This window comes from Papaver somniferum, chromosome 1, assembly GCF_003573695.1.
Source record: "Papaver somniferum cultivar HN1 chromosome 1, ASM357369v1, whole genome shotgun sequence".
NCBI classification, from domain to species: domain Eukaryota; kingdom Viridiplantae; phylum Streptophyta; class Magnoliopsida; order Ranunculales; family Papaveraceae; genus Papaver; species Papaver somniferum.
Window position 1 is genome coordinate 235,283,265 of NC_039358.1, and position 18,893 is coordinate 235,302,157.

Genomic DNA, 18,893 nt, shown 5'->3' on the forward strand with positions numbered 1-18,893 from the left:
AAACGGAAAGACCGAGTTTGATTTTCCGGTCAGAATGAAAGACGGAATGATGTCTTTTGTTGTTGTTGCTGTGGTTGTTTACATCATTATGAAGATACGAAGCATATGAAGATGTTTCTGGTCAGAATGAAAGACGGAATAATATCTTTTGTTGTTGTTGCTCTGGTTTGCTATCACTGAACTGAACAGCCATCGTAACTAATCATTCTGAGCTATATTATTCACATGTTTGTGACTTTGTGTTCATCATTTTACAACTGAATCCAAAAAAAAACTTCCATAAATTAATAGCCTTGGGACCGGAAAAAATTATTATTTTAGCGAAATTATTAATTTATCGAGTTAAAAGCCTAGTTGGGACCGAAGAATTTTATTATTTTAGCGAAGTAATTAATTTATCAAAGATCAATTTATCGAAGTTCTACTGTACCTGGATACATAGAACACAGACTGCTGAAAGGGTTTCATTAATTTATATATTGCAATTCCAAATCTTTACCAGACAAGAAATTATCCATCCCTAAGTATATATTAGATTAAACTAGATTTTTCTTTCTTTTTTTTCTATTTCTATTTTTTTTTTTTAATTTTTACATCATAAACTAGGAGAAAGAATCTACTCATAAGTTTGCTTAATCCAAACTCTACCAAGGAATCTAAAATAAGCAAGAAACATTTTCTTTTTTACGAACAACAAATGGATTGATAGCACCCTAACTAAAACCCACCATCAAAACCAGGAATAGATTACGAGCGTCACATACAGTAACGCCACTACTAATTCACACAGGAGATCCAGAAGTTCCTATGCAGTACTGGTTAAAAGAGGCTTTCCCCGACCCATTGCAAATCCCTTGGTCCCATCAGGCATTCGTGGACCTGGAGGCGGTTTAGTCACCAAGGTTATATGTTCTTTCTGAAATGCATTGGTGGAAGGGGGAGTACCTATGTGACCATTTCGGTGGTTACTGTGGTGGTTACTGTGGTGGTTATTGTGGTGGCCATTGTGGTGGTTATTGTGGTGGTACTGCCCTTGCCCTTGCCCTTGACCCTGACCCTGACCTCGACCACGACCCTTGCCTCTTCCACGGGACCGACCTTTCTTAGGTTGTCCACCCTCCTTATCAGTGCACTCCTCACCCTGTAGAAGTATCATCGTTACATTCAACAATTAGGATATTATTTGTAACTAAGTGCAGAATTTAGCTAGCAACATTCAGAAAGTCAACTTACAATCTGTTCATTCAATGTGGCCGCAGACACGGATTGACAAGGATCATCCGCCTGCTGCTTCTCATTTGGTTGCTGCTCAGATACTGGTATGCCTTCTTCTTCACCATTTGCTTTATCTTCACGCACTGCTTTTCTGCCTTGGGCAGGTTTCGACTGTACAAGGGAAATGATAAGAAAAGAACTTATGTGAATATTCCAGTTTTACAGAAAGGCCACCACACAGAATGTCTAAGCAAACCATCTAGTTAAGATTTAATGATTGCACAAAATCGATGGGTTTTGCTATAATCAACTTCTGGTACAACTTCGACAAACAAATAAGTTACTACTCAGATGCAACGAGGCAACAGCATTTTACATACATATATCAATACTAACTTCTAGGATATTTAAAACACGCAAGAATCAGATAGTGGGAATACCTTGCGCTTAAGCAGTATACGGACTCTTAGACCACTTCTCCAATTCTTCTCATCATTAAGCTCAGAAACCTGCCCATCAAGAGGATAAAATCAACCAAAACGAATTAGCAGAAGAAAGAATAACAGCTACAAAAAACAGAGATGGAAAAAAACTATTCGATGTCCCGAAAAATAAAAATATCAAATTCACTTACAGCTTTCTCAGCTAGCTCAACAGTCTCATATTCCACAAACGCATGCAACTGCACAATTAATAGAAAAAAATCACTAACTGCTAAGATTGTCGTAACATAACAGAAAATACCTGGTCAAAGCCACAACCACAAATTCAGATGTCCAAGATATTAATAGTAACTACACCATGGAAGACAAGCACCTTATTACTGTAAAGCATGTTTTCGCCTTTTCCGGATTTAGATGCTGCAGATGCACCACCAGCACCATTAGAGGGCTGAGGTTGGCAGGTACGTATTGTCTTGACACTACCAAAAGGGAATCAACTCTTGTAATTAGGTCTAACAGCAATTACCAACGAAAGAGTAGTAGTTGTAAACAAATAAACTTTATTACCTTCCAACAGCAGAAAATACTTTCATGAGGTTCTGGTAGGAATGATCTTCAGGTAAGTTTTCAGCAATGATAATCCGTGACTGCACATTGAGAGAAACATTGCATCAAATATGGTCAGTGGAAACAACCTTCCTATAGACAAAAATAATTAACAATACATAAGTTCCAAAGTTATCCTAACCAAAAAAAAGTCGGGAAATGCCAAGATTCAAATTATTAAATGAATGGCCAAGAGAGCAATTCAATTTTCAAAAGAAAAACTCACGAAATCATGATATTTAATAACCACAAAAGAGTTACTAGTCTTTTTTTAACTGTTCCTAAACTGCCAAATCTTTAGAGTAAAACTACATGTACCTACCTTACCTTCATTACTACACCTTGGGAATTCTTTGCAGATAATGAAATATTAGACTTACTAACTTAAAAGTGTCACTGACCAACCATGTATAAGATTGTTAATTTAAAAAGCAGTAGTGTTGTGCATTCACAGCCTATGACAAGATATGGCTACTCAAAAAAAAAGTTATACTAGGCAGGTACTTCCTTTCATGATACAACAACCAACATACATCAGATAGTACCTGCAATTCTTCCATATCTGACTCGGTGAATGGAGTATGACGCCTGACCTTCTTCCCATCTTCACTTACAACCTGCAGATTTCAGCACCAAAACAACATGAGAATGGAACTTAGAAATTCATTTTAATGTGCAGGACATGATTACTGAAAACAGTTAAATGAAGCTAACCACTTACAAGCTTTGAAGACTTCTTGAGAACAGAAGCTAGTTGAGCATGCCCGCTAACAAGGGCTTTAATCTTCTTAAAAGACGCGACTATAGATATTGGCACTGTTAAAAACAACAAAGCCTTGTTAAAATCAGAAGAATGATAATCCATGATCTAAGTTTCTTGTAGATCAAGACCATTTAGGTTTATTTCACAAGCCTCTTTTTAGTTTGTCATTTGGTAGACAGTTGAGATTAAATTCATCTCACTGAAACAGAAAGCAACAGTCAAAGTTTAAGGACTCCAATTTTACAACACAAATCATTTCTACAATTCAATTCATAACCCATACAGTTTCCTCTTTCTCATTACCAAATCCAGCAGTCCTACAGAACTTCAGTCGATGGTTATCGGTTCAATTTGCCATCACATATTTGCATAAGTAATAGAACACTTTCACCAATTCGATGTGGGACTTGGTACTTACCAGATCAAATGGTCCTATAGAGAATACTATAATTGACAACATGAAACTACTAAAGCCAATACACTATTTCTCAACAACATGAATGAATTAGAACAACATACCAAATCCTTCTGGGTCTTTACTGATGAACTTTATAAGATGATCTGTTGTCGCCAAATTCGCATCACTGAAATAATACTCAACCTACAAAATCCACAGAATCAAACAAGTAAGAACACAACACTCAATCAATTTTTCACCCATAGTCCCAACCCACTATTACCCATCCAAAACCCCCAAAATTGATGATAATTCACACTCAAAATTCAACCAAAAACGCAAAATTCCAATCCAAAAAACCAAAATCCAGAGTAATTAACACTCAAAACACTAAGAATGCTCACTAAAATCACTAAAAACCGCCCAAAACCATGCAATTCAGAGAGAAAAAAAACTCGCCTGTTTCACAATCTTAAGAGAAATCTCTTCAGACAACCCATTAGTAGTTCTGGGAACAGGATCTGGATCTTGTACTTGTACTTGAGTATTCCCAACAACATCATGATGATCCCCACCACCAACACCACCACCTGTACCAGTACCACTACTATTTCCACCACCACCACCACCAAATCCATAATTCTGAAACTGATGATGAAAATTAGGCGAAGGAAACAAATGAATTGGAGTCTGAATTTGTTGAATCACGATTCTAGACGGTTGCTGTGTTGACAAATCGGTACTCCGACCATTACTAGAATTAGTTCTAGGAACAAATTCCGGCGCCTTAGCATTAAGTAGTTTCTTCCCAGTAGATCCATTCCTATTCAACGATGCCGTTGCCGTAGACGAAGAAGACGATTGTACTGACGATGAATCTACAGTTTCTGTTCTGCTTTGATCTATTGATGTTGATGATGACGGTTCTAGGGTTTCAGTTACTGATTCTACTTCTTTTGGTGCCATTAGATAAGGGGATTTTGGGGATATTTTTCTAGGGTTTTGATAAAAGGCCCGGCGGAGAACGGCGGAGGAGGAGGGGGAAAATTCTGAAAAGAATTTCTCTCGGTGGGTTTGTGTTGGTGGTATGATTTTATAGATTTTTCAACGCGACTCGACGCCGCCCGATACTGAAGAGGAAAAGAAGAAGAGAATTATCGCTCACTTTATCAGACTGTGTGGGAGTGTAAGAATGACTATTATTTTATTTCCACCCGTGCTTTTGGTTTTTATTTTTTCCCTTTGGTAACCACTTTTTACAATTTAAACCCATATTCCTGAGGAGTGCCGATCTTTCGAGGTTACCAAAATACACGAGGAGTCATGATCTTTCTACCACGTACAATTAGGTAACCTCCAGATGATAGGAAAGGTTCTGTGAAGTTTGGTGAAAATAGAGATCCCATTAAAGATTCCAGTGTTTCAGCATTGGATTGGGAATTAATGAAGGCCATAGTAGTTGCTTTTAGAATTTAATGGAAGAGTCAGGTGGAACAAATACTTTCAGTGTGACTGGGGAACGTAAGCTAACAAAAGCCCTTTTATTAGCAAAAATTCATTGTTTGTTGAGGGTCATTTTCTTATAGTTTTCATCTACAACCAGTAAATTAGTTTTTACTTTTTAGGGAGGTTTTGGAATATTAGTGAATAAAAACAGTTTTACTCAATTTAATTTTATATGTTAGGAAAAATCTCAAATTTTAGAGACTAGCCAACACTTTGAATGAATGCAAAAATATAATGGAAAATAAAATTATGAATTTTGGTAAGATAATTCTTAACAATTTTATGCACAAACTTTCATAATATCATGACACTAAATGGAATTTTGGGAGGTGGACAAACAAAAATGTGAATGTCATGAATTATTGAACCCATATTTTTGTTTTAGGATTGAGCGTCGATGCACAAACACTGACGCGGGACATAGTTACGGTACGATGCCGCTACTCAGACACGTCAAATCTCAAAAATACGAGTTACGGGGCACGCTATAGTACCATCTGGATTAACTTACACTTTTAAATCAATGTAGTAAATCTCGGCCTGGCCGAGATATCGTTGATAATCGGTTTCTGTCCGAGAGGTCGATATTTCACCTGAAATATCGTATTTCGTCCCTGGCCGATATTCACCGAAATCCGGTATTGACTACATTGCTGTTAAGAGCATCTTGTAATTCCTTACCAAGTGGTGCCTCCCCCGATAAAGCTGCGCATTGATGGCAGAGCATAACTATCAATTTACCTGTCCAAAAATTGATTGAGAAACTCTATGATTGAGTGTGCTGTAAGAAGACACTCAATGCTAGGGGTGAACTAGAGAACTTAGGGGATTAACCTTCCACTAATGCGGATTGCTAGATGACTGGTTGAGCAAACAAGCCTGTGATCAGCTGTACTGTGAGAAGACAGTTGATGCTAGGGGTAAGTTAGTAAGATTAGTTAAGTAAATCATCCACAATCTTCCCTGAGATGAAACAAGAACATGATTGATTAGGATCTGCCTTAGTTTAGGATCAAGAAGTAGATTCAAAGACCCTAGTACCTTCATTCTATACTTCACTGCCTTTGGCTCATTGCCATTGTAACTGTCACTGCCACTGTCACTGCCACTGTCACTTACTGTCACTGCTTAGCTTAGGAAACTTCAACTACACACACAAGTCCCTGTGGATTAGACCCGTTCTTGCACAAACTACAACCGACACCGTGCACTTGCGGTTTAACAAGTAGGCTTTCTTTTACTCTTATTTTCTACATCTTTAAGAGCCTACCAAGTTTTTGGCGCCGCTGCCGGGGACTTGGCTGCCGTGTTTTTGAAGTTTTTCTTGTTGTTCTTTGCATACTCATACCTGCTGTGTAGTTCTGATAAGCATCTTAGTGTACTCATCTTGCATATTGCATCTGTAGCTGTAACTTAGTACCACCTGTAGTTCTGCACCATTGTAGTTCAGCATCATTCCTGTCACTTTGCTGATTTTTACTTCATTCCTGTACCTATTTGTTTCAGCTGTAAATTGTAGTTCTTTACTGCATCTTAGTTTGTTCACTGCATAGGCAGCTGTAGCTCATCTTGCATTCTCAGCTGCATTCTCATACCAGCTGCATTCTTTGCTTGCTTCTCATAATCAGCTGTGTAGCTTGCTGTAGATTACCTGCCATTTTGTAGTTGTTAACCTAGCATCACTGCATTTTTATTTTCACTGTCCCTGCATTCCATTTTCATCTGTAACTTCTATAACTACATGTTAGTTTTCCGTTTGTAGCTGCACCTACATCATTGTCCTGTCCATTCCTGGCTTGGGTTGTTGCTTTACCCATTTGTTTCAGAGATCTGAACTTCTTATCTGAGCTGCCAGGTGCCTGAGCTTGTGGTGTTGCTGATAAACAAGCCTGCAAACTGCCTGTTGCTGTTGTTGAGCTGTGCTGCTAGCCTGAACTGTTGTTGTGGAGCTGGTGCTGCACTATTGTTGCTAGAACTTGTGCTCCTGCTGGTGCTCCTGCTGGTGCCAGGCCAAGTCTGCTGCAACTCCTGCTGTCTGGTGCTAAATTGAGCCATCAAGCCCAACTGGGCCTGCTGAAGTTGCTGCCAAGCTTAACAAGTTGAGCCAAGCCCAACTGGGCCTGAACAAAGACAAAAGCTTAGGATGATCCAAAGCCCAACTGGGCTTTTGCAACCAAACTGAACAGCTGGACTGTGCTTCAAAGGTAAGCCTAAACCCATTAAGAGAACCCAACCTGTGGGCTTCCGTTTTTAATTTGTGGGCTTGTAATAATTTTTTCCATTTTTTTTTGTTGGGCTTGTAATTTAAGTTAACTTTTGGGTTTGTATTTGAGCTTAACTGTGGGATTGTCCCTATCAAAATTTTGGGTTTCAAAAACCCAACAAACAACCTAAACAAGGTTAACTGAACCTACCAACTCAGCTGGGCTTCATTAGTTTCTGGGCTTGCTGAAGTCGTTAGTGGGCCGTGTACCCAAACTCTAGGCCGAAAGTTGGGCTCTGTTTCACAACAGTTCCCAAAACCCATTGCCTCACCAAAGCACAACCAAAACAGTGGGCTTATCCCAATAAGAACCAAATTTTTAATCCCATAAAAACCAAAGTTTTGAAAACCCATAAAAAACCAAATAGTGGGCTTTGTGTCTTTTCAATATGGGCCAACCTCGTGCTCTCCATGAATACATGTATCCCACAATAAAAATTCCATTATCATGTATTGTCTTACCTCAAACCAATAACCCTTTTAAAATAAATGCAAGCATGATACAAATACTTCCTTTATTTCGAGGGTTCGATTCTGAGAACCCCTATACTCATGTAAGAGAGTTTGAACAAATTTGTCGGAATATGCAACCTGATCATATGTCCGAAGACTCTCTGAAATTGCGTTTGTTTACATTTTCTCTAAAGGAAAGGGCCAAAACATGGTTTTACGGTTTGAGACCACAATCAATCAACACTTGGGACCAACTCACAGATCTATTTTTTAAAAAATTCTTTCCGCATCATAGGACCATCGCTATTCGTCAAAGTATCAATTGTTTTGTCCAATTGGATGAGGAAACTGTTTTTGACTATTTTGAATGTTTTAATGATTTGTTGAGCGAATGTCCACATCATGGATTTGAGAAGTGGAGACTTGTCTCTATCCTCTATGAGGGACTAGACTTTAAACCTCGAGCCATGGTTGAGTGTATGTGTAATGGTGAATTTCTTGATAAAACTGTGGATGATGCATGGAAATTTTTAGCTGAGATTGCGGAGAAAACCCGTCAATGGGAATCCATTAGGGAAACTGGGACACTATCACATGATATAGGTGGTAATGAATTGAACTTTGAAAATAGCATGTCTAGTCCTTCTCATGTGTATGATATTGAATATGAACCTAATATAGAGGAACATGAGTTGACTAATGACACCACAACTGCTAATAGGGACAAGTATGCATATTACTATGATGATGATAATGATAATGTTATGTTAGAAGAACATGTCTATGCTAAAAATGTTGTGGAACCTTTGGTTTCAAATACAATAGGCTTTTCTGCCCCGACCTGCATGAATGATATTTCTTCTAATATTCCATATGCATGTGATGTTGATACTGATTTTGATATTGTGCAATTATCCTGTGAATAGCATGACTTAGGTAAATCTTCTGTTGACACTAATGATCCTATGCAGGAAAACATAGTTGATGTGTCTGATTCCATACTTAAGGCACAATATATTGCTTCTGTTGATGATAATTTGAATATATCGGATAACCACGATTCTGAATTAGGACTTGTGCAAATTTTTTGTGATGATGAGCATGCTACACATCTTGAGTGTGACTTAGATAATGTTGATGTGACTGATAATACTGATACTCTTGATCTCATGCATGTGAGACACTTAGATGTCACTTTCTTGCCTAAGTCACAATCTGATACCCTTCCACCCAACCTAGAGTTGGTTTGTACCCATATTGTCAAACCAATTTTTCTGAGAGTCCCTAATCTAGGTTTGGAACTGTGTGCTTCCCAAGTCCTTTTGGACTATTTTGCATCTAAGTATAATATCTTTGAGGAACCACAGTTGGAATTAGCATGTGTACCCGTCCCTAGCAAAGTTCATTTCGAATTAGACCTTGTGCATGATGAACCCCAAAAACTGCGAGATTTTGTATCCAAAATTTTATCTGTTGAAAAATCCAGGTTTGGGGGTAGCTCATTTTGTTTCACAGTTTCACTTGCGTTTATTTCCTGTTATATTTATGTGAAGCTGTTGAAACCTCTACACTTTGTCTTTTGGGTTGATCCTCAACTCTTTAGATTGTTAGTGTATGGTGAATTTTTTGTATATAATCCAGTAGATAAAATTTCTTAAAACCCTTTTGTTCCTTTTGTATATATTTTGCTAATCCAATATGATCTCGGCTGAAATATGTTGGATTTTTTTCCTTGAATAACGGAGTTCTAATCTTGCTTTCGCCGAAATCGGGTATTCTCTTTCCTTTTTCTCTACTCAACATGATCCTCTTCATATGTTGTATTATAATTTTGTTCATATTTTGAAACATTGAGGACAATGTTTAGTTTAGGTTTGGGGGTGAAAAGTAGACACTTTGATAATATGCCATAATTGAAAACAAGAACTCATTCTTTTTGAAAAAAATGAAAAAATGAAAATAAAAAATTAAAAAATGATAAAAAAACATAAAAATGGAGCTCATTTACCTTGAAATGTTGACTCTTGTGCAAATATGTAATTTTTAGGAGTCTTAGTCTAGATATTTAGGCACCCTGATTCTAGCACAATTCACATAGTGATAAGAAATTTGCACGCGCACGATTTACCAACACATGTATAGCCTCGATCTTCAAGGTGTTTGATAGGAAGTTAGATTGCCAATCACTTTAGAATACTGAATAAGACTTGACTAGCTTGTTCTTTGGTTGGCTGGGATAGAAGTTGGAGGATACGTTAAGAAAAGCAACCATAGAATTTGACCGGATGCATTCGATAAGGGCCACCTCTTGCTAAGAGTCATGTAATTATGTTTTTCTTTTTGTTCATGTATCAAAAGTGTCACTATGTTGTAAAGATCAAAGTTATTTCTTACAAAAAAAAAAAAAAAATCAATCAAGTATTTATTCCATGTTTTGTCATGTTAAAGACAATATTCTCTCTTGTTCCAAAAATAAAAAAGAGTAATCAATGTAAATAAGAGTCATGTAAAGAGTCATCTTTTTGTTGTAAATAGTCTTGTAATAAGCAAGGAGGGTGCAGCCATCGATGTATAACGCGGGTAAACTGAAATATCACCAACTCATTGGGTGAACATTCACAATTCTCGTAAAGCCGGACAGCTAGCTTGGCTTAGAATTCGGTTCTTAGCCTAAAAACTATCTCTTGGTGGTTAGTAGTCATAACTTCAGGTCATTCTAGAAACATGTGTAGATACACTTTACACTCTTATCACATGTCTTTATTTGTTATCAGTGCTAGGATTGTGCTTTTGATAGCTAGATTGACATCTCCATTTTGCTGTGAGCTTAAACTGACTTGCACATGTCACATTTGATGGAATCTGAGCTTATATTTTGACCTAGAACTTTGTAGGTACGTTCCAAGCAAACCTTCACGAGACTTCACTCGTCCACTAGGGACACTTAGTGGTTTAAAAGGCTTAGTGCATACGCTAAATGCATTCGAGAGACCAGCGACAGTGGTATAGGTAGGATTTCCTTAGTTTTGTTTTACTTGAGGACAAGTAAAATTCAGGTTTGGGGGTATTACAAAAAATTGGTAGGCTCTTAAAGATGTAGAAAATAAGAGTAAAAGAAAGCCTACTTGTTAAACCGCAAGTGCACGGTGTCGGTTGTAGTTTGTGCAAGAACGGGTCGAATCCACAGGGACTTGTGTGTGTAGTTGAAGTTTCCTAAGCTAAGCAGTGACAGTAAGTGACAGTGGCAGTGACAGTGGCAGTGACAGTTACAATGGCAATGAGCCAAAGGCAGTGAAGTATAGAATGAATGTACTAGGGTCTTTGAATCTACTTCTTGATCCTAAACTAAGGCAGATCCTAATCAATCATGTTCTTGTTTCATCTCAGGGAAGATTGTGGATGATTTACTTAACTAATCTTACTAACTTACCCCTAGCATCAACTGTCTTCTCACAGTACAGCTGATCACAAGCTTGTTTGCTCAACCAGTCATCTAGCAATCCGCATTAGTGGAAGGTTAATCCCCTAAGTTCTCTAGTTCACCCCTAGCATTGAGTGTTTCTTACAGCACACTCAATCACAGGTGCATTTGATCACTAAGTTTACTAACTTCCCTACTTCAATTAAGCATAGCCCTTCAAATGGACTGAATCCTTAGCTACTCTCACTCTTACACCCCTAGAATCAGCTGTCTTCTTACAGCACAGCTGATCACAGATGCATTCACTCAACTAGCTAATTATCAATCCTACTTAGTTTCAACACTACAAGAACAGTGACAGGATTACTAACTATCTTAACATACAATCAATAGTTTCATCTAAACCCTAGCACATGAAATTAGAACATGATAAACATAATTAACATTTGAAATTGAAATTATATTGACTTCCAAACATGAACTGAAAACAACTTGGAAGCACTGGCTATTCCAGGCCCCTTGGGTGAAGCTCTGGCTAGCCCAGGCATGCCCCAATTTCACACCCAACACCTTCTATTTATACAAGCAAGCAAAAACCCAAAAATCCCCAAATTATCAGAAAATTAGGGTTTCACCAAAAAGTGAAATTGACTCACCTAACCTACTGATAACAGCCCTAATACGTCGACCCATGCCTCTAATTATACATTCAATCACTTTCCCCCCAAAATCCCCAATTTATGAAATTAGGGTTTGATAAAAAATGAAATTAATTCATACCTAATCTCTGAAAACTGCTACTGACTTCGACCCATGCCTCTTATTCTTCTCCTGCGTCTCTAGCTACTTCCAATTGCTCTTCTAACTCGACCGACCTAATTTATCAATTTTACACGTTAGGGTTTTGGAAGAGAAACGTGTAGAAATTGAGAAAATAGGTGGCTAGATATATGGTAATGATGGTGGTGGAGATGGGTTATAGTGGTTGAGTGATTTGAGAGTTAGTAGAGGTGGTTGTGGTGGTGGTTGAGCGGGAACATGGAGTTGGTGTTGGCGGACATGGAGGAGGCAGTGAAGAAGAGGGAAGAAGAAGGAAGAGCCCGATAGTTTTTTTTGGGTTAGGTGGTGTTTGTTTTCGGTATAGGCTTTTTAGATTATGGTGTTGAGCGGGCTCATCAAATTTTGATGTTTAGCAAAGGGAAGATGTTGGATGAAAAGATGAAGGAATGATCCAACGGCGCGATGGAGATGGGTGTGGAACGACCGTTGGATCTGAGATACATCAAAACTGACGGTCCAAGATGGAGTTAGGTGTTATAGTGTTAGACAGGAACATCAAAACTCGATGGACTCTGATGGAGCGACCGTTGGATGATGGAATGGATTCAATCTGACGGTGAAGGAGAGAAACGGGTTTGGGTATTGATTTTAGACTTAGAAAATGGGTTTGGGCTTAAACAATCTTGAGCCAACTTCTTCTTTAAGAACAATTTCTTCCTTTGTGAGCCCATTTTCATCCTTGAGTCTTCCATACCGCATTCTGCACTTCTTTTCCTCTAGAGTTTCCGCCGGTTTTCTCCGTGTCTTTGCACTTTTCGCTCCGCAACTCATCTAGTCTTTATTTATTACCTAAAAATGCAAAATTAATTAATAAAAATATTTATTCTTGAAAACAATGAAAATACAGAATATGGGTTAAAATGTAGAATTAATGAACAAAAGATGAGTTAAATTCCAAGAAAAATATATAGAAATATGCACTTTTTAGCACTCATCACTCTACTCTTAAGAGCGTCTTGTAATTCCTTCCCAAGTGGTGTAGTCCCTAATAATGGGCCAATGGAGTTTTAGATTGAAGTTCTAAACAAGGTTTCATATTTTTAGCTAGTTTATCCTAGCTGTCCTAATTGAGAATGGCTTGGTTCCCTGATTGAAGTAGAACTCGGTTTCCAAGTAATCACTCTATTGTAAGGTTATAAATAAAGGCATAACCTTCGGGTTGTAGTTATCTATATCAACCACCTTAGTTTCTTCCAAACCCTCCTGTTATAAAAGAGAAGATATTATCATCACTTTACGAGACTATGTGTGTGGGAGTGTAAAAAATGTCTATTTTTTTATTTCCATCCTATTTTAGTTTTTTTTCTTTTTTCACTTTTTACGGTTTACACCAAAAATAAAAGAGTTTTTCCGTAGGAGGTTGGTGAATTTCACGAGGAGTTATAACCTTTCAAATATGTGGGATTAGGTTAATGAATCTATGGACTTTGGTAACCTTCTTGTAATAGGAAAAGTTTTATGAAGTTGGATGAAATTTTAGGTAAAGATGGCATTAATGATTCCAGTGTTTTAGTCTTGAGTTAAGATTGTTGTTTAAATAAACAACAAAAGGAAAAGAAAAAGTGTTGAATTAGGATTGGGAACTAATGAAGGCCACGGTTGTTGCTTTTTAAGTTTAGTAAAGAAATTTGGTGAAACAAATGCTTCCACTATGACGGGAAGAAATGACCAAAGCACTTTTGTTATCAAAAATTTATTGTTTGTTGAGGGTCCATGTCTCATAGTGTTTATGTAAGCGATAGAAGAATTTATGACACCAAGTGAAACTTCGTGGGAGGTGGCTAAATACAGACGGTGAATTTCATGAATTACTGAGGCCAAATTTTTCGTTTTTTTTTTTTTGACAGTTGGGCATTTGTACATACTCTAAGAAGTAACCTTTCGACATGATTAAGTTGAACAGTCAAAAATTTAGTATCGAATGAGATTTCAGAATGACTTTTCTCAAAAAGTGAAGCAATTTAGGGGATTTTGAGGGGAAGGTTTTTAAGTCATATATGTGTCAAAATATAAAGATGAGCCACATACAAAATGTATGTGGCCAGACCACATCTTAGATGGAGGGACAGATGCATAAGGCAGAAGCAGAAATATTTCCCTTCACAATAGGTTGATTTTTTTGCTTCTAGAACTCGTTCTGAAATTTTGCAAGTGCTTGTTTGATGAACATCCATAAGTAGCTTTTCGATATGTAAAACTCAAAAAGCAAGAAGTTGGTCTGGGTATAAAATTTCGAAATGATTTCTGATAGCAAAAAAGATCAACCTTTTGTGAAGCAAATTATTAACAAAAAGTTATATGTGAAGCGAAATAGTGTTGTTTCTGATTTCTAAGACTGACTTTTCAATCTCTGTGGGTGATGTTCGATTTTATAGATTTTTCAATGCGACTCAATGCCTCCCAACCCCTGAAGAGGAAGAAAAAGAGAAGATATCTTCTTTTTTTAGTTTTCCACTTTAGTGAGTGGGAAACTTCAAAAAAAAATTGACGAATCAAGTGTATCTCTTGCAGAAAAAACTGGAATTTAGAGACTCGCCAGTACTCTGGCTGGTTGCAAAAATCTAATGGTAAATGTGTATTTCTTTAGTAACACAATTTCTAAATTAATTTTTAACAATTATTTACACGAACCGATATGAGATTACGAGGCTAGCCTTGTTGCTTAATATAATGTTAGGAAAAATCCAATTTCATTTTGCGTGAAACTTTTGAGTCCATGTGGCAAGACGTCGATTTTCATAGATTATTCAGCCCAGATTTCTCGAATTCTAGAAAAAAAAATCAATAAGTATCTTTTCGATTTCTAGAACTCGAAAAGTAGGAAATCATACACGAATTTGCATGAGATTACGAGCCTAACCAAGTGATCTCTCATCGCTTAATACAATGGTAGGAATAGTCCAATCCATTAATTTTTGGTGCAAATTTTGGGACCATGTGGCAAGATGGCGAATGTCTTAGATCACTAAGCCCATATTTCTGGAGTTTTAGAGGCCGAAAACCTTTTTTTTTCTTTTTTTTTATTTTTTTTCTAGAAGTAGCTTTCGATTTCAAGAAATCGAAAAGCAAGAACCAACAGGGATTATCTCAGTTGGCCTGTAGCCCGACTCTTACAACTCCTCTTATTATGGAAATTATAGGGTTGGGCTGGATCTGTTAAGGGGAGTTGGCTCACTGGATTTGGATGTGTCAGAGAGATTTTTCAATGCGACTCAATGCCTCCCAACCCCTGAAGAGGAAGAAAAAGAGAAGATATCTTCTTTTTTTAGTTTTCCACTTTAGTGAGTGGAAAACTTCAAAAAAAATAATTGACGAATCAAGTGTATCTCTTGCAGAAAAAACTGGAATTTAGAGACTCGCCAGTACTCTGGTTGGTTGCAAAAATCTAATGGTAAATGTGTATTTCTATAGTAACACAATTTCTAAATTAATTTTTAACAATTATTTACACGAACCGATATGAGATTACGAGGCTAGCCTTGTTGCTTAATATAATGTTAGGAAAAATCCAATTTCATTTTGCGTGAAACTTTTGAGTCCATGTGGCAAGACGTCGATTTTCATAGATTATTCAGCCCAGATTTCTCGAATTCTAGAAAAAAAAATCAATAAGTATCTTTTCGATTTCTAGAACTCGAAAAGTAGGAAATCATACACGAATTTGCATGAGATTACGAGCCTAACCAAGTGATCTCTCATCGCTTAATGCAATGGTAGGAATAGTCCAATCCGTTAATTTTTGGTGCAAATTTTGGGACCATGTGGCAAGATGGCGAATGTCTTAGATCACTAAGCCCATATTTCTGGAGTTTTAGAGGCCGAAAACCTTTTTTTTTTATTTTTTTTTATTTTTTTTTCTAGAAGTAGCTTTCGATTTCAAGAAATCGAAAAGCAAGAACCAACAGGGATTATCTCAGTTGGCCTGTAGCCCGACTCTTACAACTCCTCTTATTATGGAAATTATAGGGTTGGGCTGGATTTGTTAAGGGGAGTTGGCTCACTGGATTTGGATGTGTCAGAGAGATTTTTCAATGTTACTCAATGCCTCCCAACCCCTGAAGAGGAAGAAAAAGAGAAGATATCTTCTTTTTTTAGTTTTCCACTTTAGTGAGTGGAAAACTTCAAAAAAAATAATTGACGAATCAAGTGTATCTCTTGCAGAAAAAACTGGAATTTAGAGACTCGCCAGTACTCTGGCTGGTTGCAAAAATCTAATGGTAAATGTGTATTTCTATAATAACACAATTTCTAAATTAATTTTTAACAATTATTTACACGAACCGATATGAGATTACGAGGCTAGCCTTGTTGCTTAATATAATGTTAGGAAAAATCCAATTTCATTTTGCGTGAAACTTTTGAGTCCATGTGGCAAGACGTCGATTTTCATAGATTATTCATCCCAGATTTCTCGAATTCTAGAAAAAAAAATCAATAAGTATCTTTTCGATTTCTAGAACTCGAAAAGTAGGAAATCATACACGAATTTGCATGAGATTACGAGCCTAACCAAGTGATCTCTCATCGCTTAATACAATGGTAGGAATAGTCCAATCCGTTAATTTTTGGTGCAAATTTTGGGACCATGTGGCAAGATGGCGAATGTCTTAGATCACTAAGCCCATATTTCTGGAGTTTTAGAGGCCGAAAACCTTTTTTTTTCTTTTTTTTATTTTTTTTCTAGAAGTAGCTTTCGATTTCAAGAAATCTAATAGCAAGAACCAACAGGGATTATCTCAGTTGGCCTGTAGCCCGACTCTTACAACTCCTTTTATTATGGAAATTATAGGGTTGGGCTGGATCTGTTAAGGGGAGTTGGCTCACTGGATTTGGATGTGTCAGAGAGATGGTCCGTCCATATACCATGAATAAAAAAATAACAAAAAAAGATAAACAATGAAAGCAAGAAGTCATTTTGTGTATATAATTTCGGAACAACTTCAAAAAAATAAAGGATTATAGTTTTAGAGCAAGTATTATGGTGGAATCCAACCTATTCCAAGTGTGGAAAATTCATGGAATGTCAAGTCTAGTGGCTTCCAAGTTGGGGTTTTCCACAGAAAATCCAAGCAACGTTCCATGGTTTGGTGGAAGGGTTCGTGGAATCCATCTAAACGCTAATAAGAATAGCGCTGAACGCCAATAAGATTGGCTCAGTAGAGGATAAGAAACGCCAATATGAATGGCGTTGAACGCTAATCAAAATAGCGTAAGTCAAACGCTAAAAAGAATGGCGTTCAGCGCTATTAACAATAACGTTTTTCAGCGCCAATCTTAATTGCACTAACCACAAAAAACATCCAGGAGCCACTCCACTTCTCCAATCCTATACTTAGTTTTTTTTTTCTACTCTCTCATTTTTTTTCTCTTGAACAAACTAGTTTTTTGGTTTCATATATTAAATCAAATTAAATCAAAAAGAAGATAAAATTGATTGGTACTAAAAATACTTCAACTACATTGATTCCACTACATCAAATTGCAAAAAAAAAAAAAAAAAAAAAAAAAAAAAAAAAAAAAAAAAAAAACATAATTGAAGCTACATAGTTCCATAAGCTACATGGTTTCATATATTGAAATGACGAACATTGCTAGTGCTAGGATAACCAAGTGTTCTAGGAGGATAACCATATTTTTCCAAAATCTTATTTTGTTCATCCAACATAAATTGCTGCTTCCATTCCGGCAAGGTCTCAACCACCACATCCAACACTTCGAGTTCATGTTTCTCCAAAGGCAAATCCACGGATTTCTTTTTTGTCTCTGCAAAAGTTAATAAATATTCTTCTTGTCCATCCAATCTTTCCATCTTCTTTGCATTCTCTTCACTAAAATGTTTCAAAATACGCTCAGTTCCGTCGTTGATGGCCGATAGATCCGAAGCTTCCCTTTGTTGAGCCCTTTTCCCCGTTGGTCGACGAGGGCCATCCTCTTCATGCCATTTTGGGTCGCTTCTTGCGAGAGCACTACTTGTTGAAGCATTAACACTAGGAGCATCCGATTCATCTTCCACATTTTGAGTAGGATCAATTTCTTCGGGATTGAATCCGAGAACATGGGCTCTGAAAAGTCGGTACACCTCTTCATTTTGAAAAGGTTTTCCCTTGCTAACCTTACTATATTCCAATCTAGCTTTTCTCTCCTACAAAAAACAAACAAAAACCCAAGTTAGAAATCCTTCAATAAAATAAAATGATATACATTAAGAAATCTTAATAAAACTTACAAGATCATCAATTCCGCATCCGCTTGCATTGTTTCTATGCAAATTTCTTAAGATACCAACCCAGTTTTTGACATCATTTTTCAAGGTACCAAATCTATTTTGCAACTTATGAACAATTCTGTCATTTTTATTCCCAAAGCTGCTTACATAGGTATCGAATACCCGCTCCCAAAACTGGTTTGATTTTTGATGGACTCCGGCAACACCATAAAGAAAAGACATTCATACACTAAAGAAACATTCATTCCCACATTCTTGAATTCATACACCTTCAAGACTACATCTATGTTACCACAGTAAACCCACTAATCACACGGTTCTATTCCCAACATCCTTTGCACTTCATCACAAGTAAAACCATCACTATTATTTAACATTTGGGTGAATTGTGTCTCTTGAATTCTTTCATCTGGTGCATCATCTAATGCCAAAAATCAACAAGGGGGTTTAGGGTTTGTTTTTTCTTAATGTTTGAGAGAAGAGAAGAAGATGAACGAACTGAACTAGGGAAGAGATCGATGGTGTTCTGAACAATAGCGCTCGGCGCTATTGATAATGGCGTTAAAAGCTATTCAAAATAACGTTCGACGCTATTAACAATAGCGTTCTGACCGTTGACTCAAGTCTAGCGCTATTCTTAATAACGTTCCGATGCGCTATCATTATTAGCGTTTAACGCTATTCTTAATACCGTTCCTCTGGATTCCACCATTACACTTGCGCTTCCATCCACAGTTCCAAGTGCTGAGGTGGCGTGGAA

General features: G+C 37.1%; 1 protein-coding gene across 1 annotated transcript; it reads right to left on the reverse strand.

Moving 5' to 3' along the window:
• Positions 1-451: 451 nt before the first annotated feature.
• LOC113319646 (la-related protein 6B-like) lies at positions 452-4,575 on the reverse strand. Its single transcript, XM_026567895.1, has 10 exons — positions 3,884-4,575; positions 3,547-3,628; positions 2,986-3,080; positions 2,810-2,881; positions 2,226-2,305; positions 2,032-2,137; positions 1,850-1,897; positions 1,656-1,724; positions 1,234-1,386; positions 452-1,141 (listed from the first exon to the last, which is right to left on the reverse strand). Exons 1-10 carry the CDS (start codon positions 4,388-4,390, stop codon positions 806-808), a joined length of 1,548 nt encoding a protein of 515 aa, XP_026423680.1. The 5' UTR covers positions 4,391-4,575; the 3' UTR covers positions 452-805.
• Between the last annotated feature and the right edge of the window lie 14,318 nt (positions 4,576-18,893).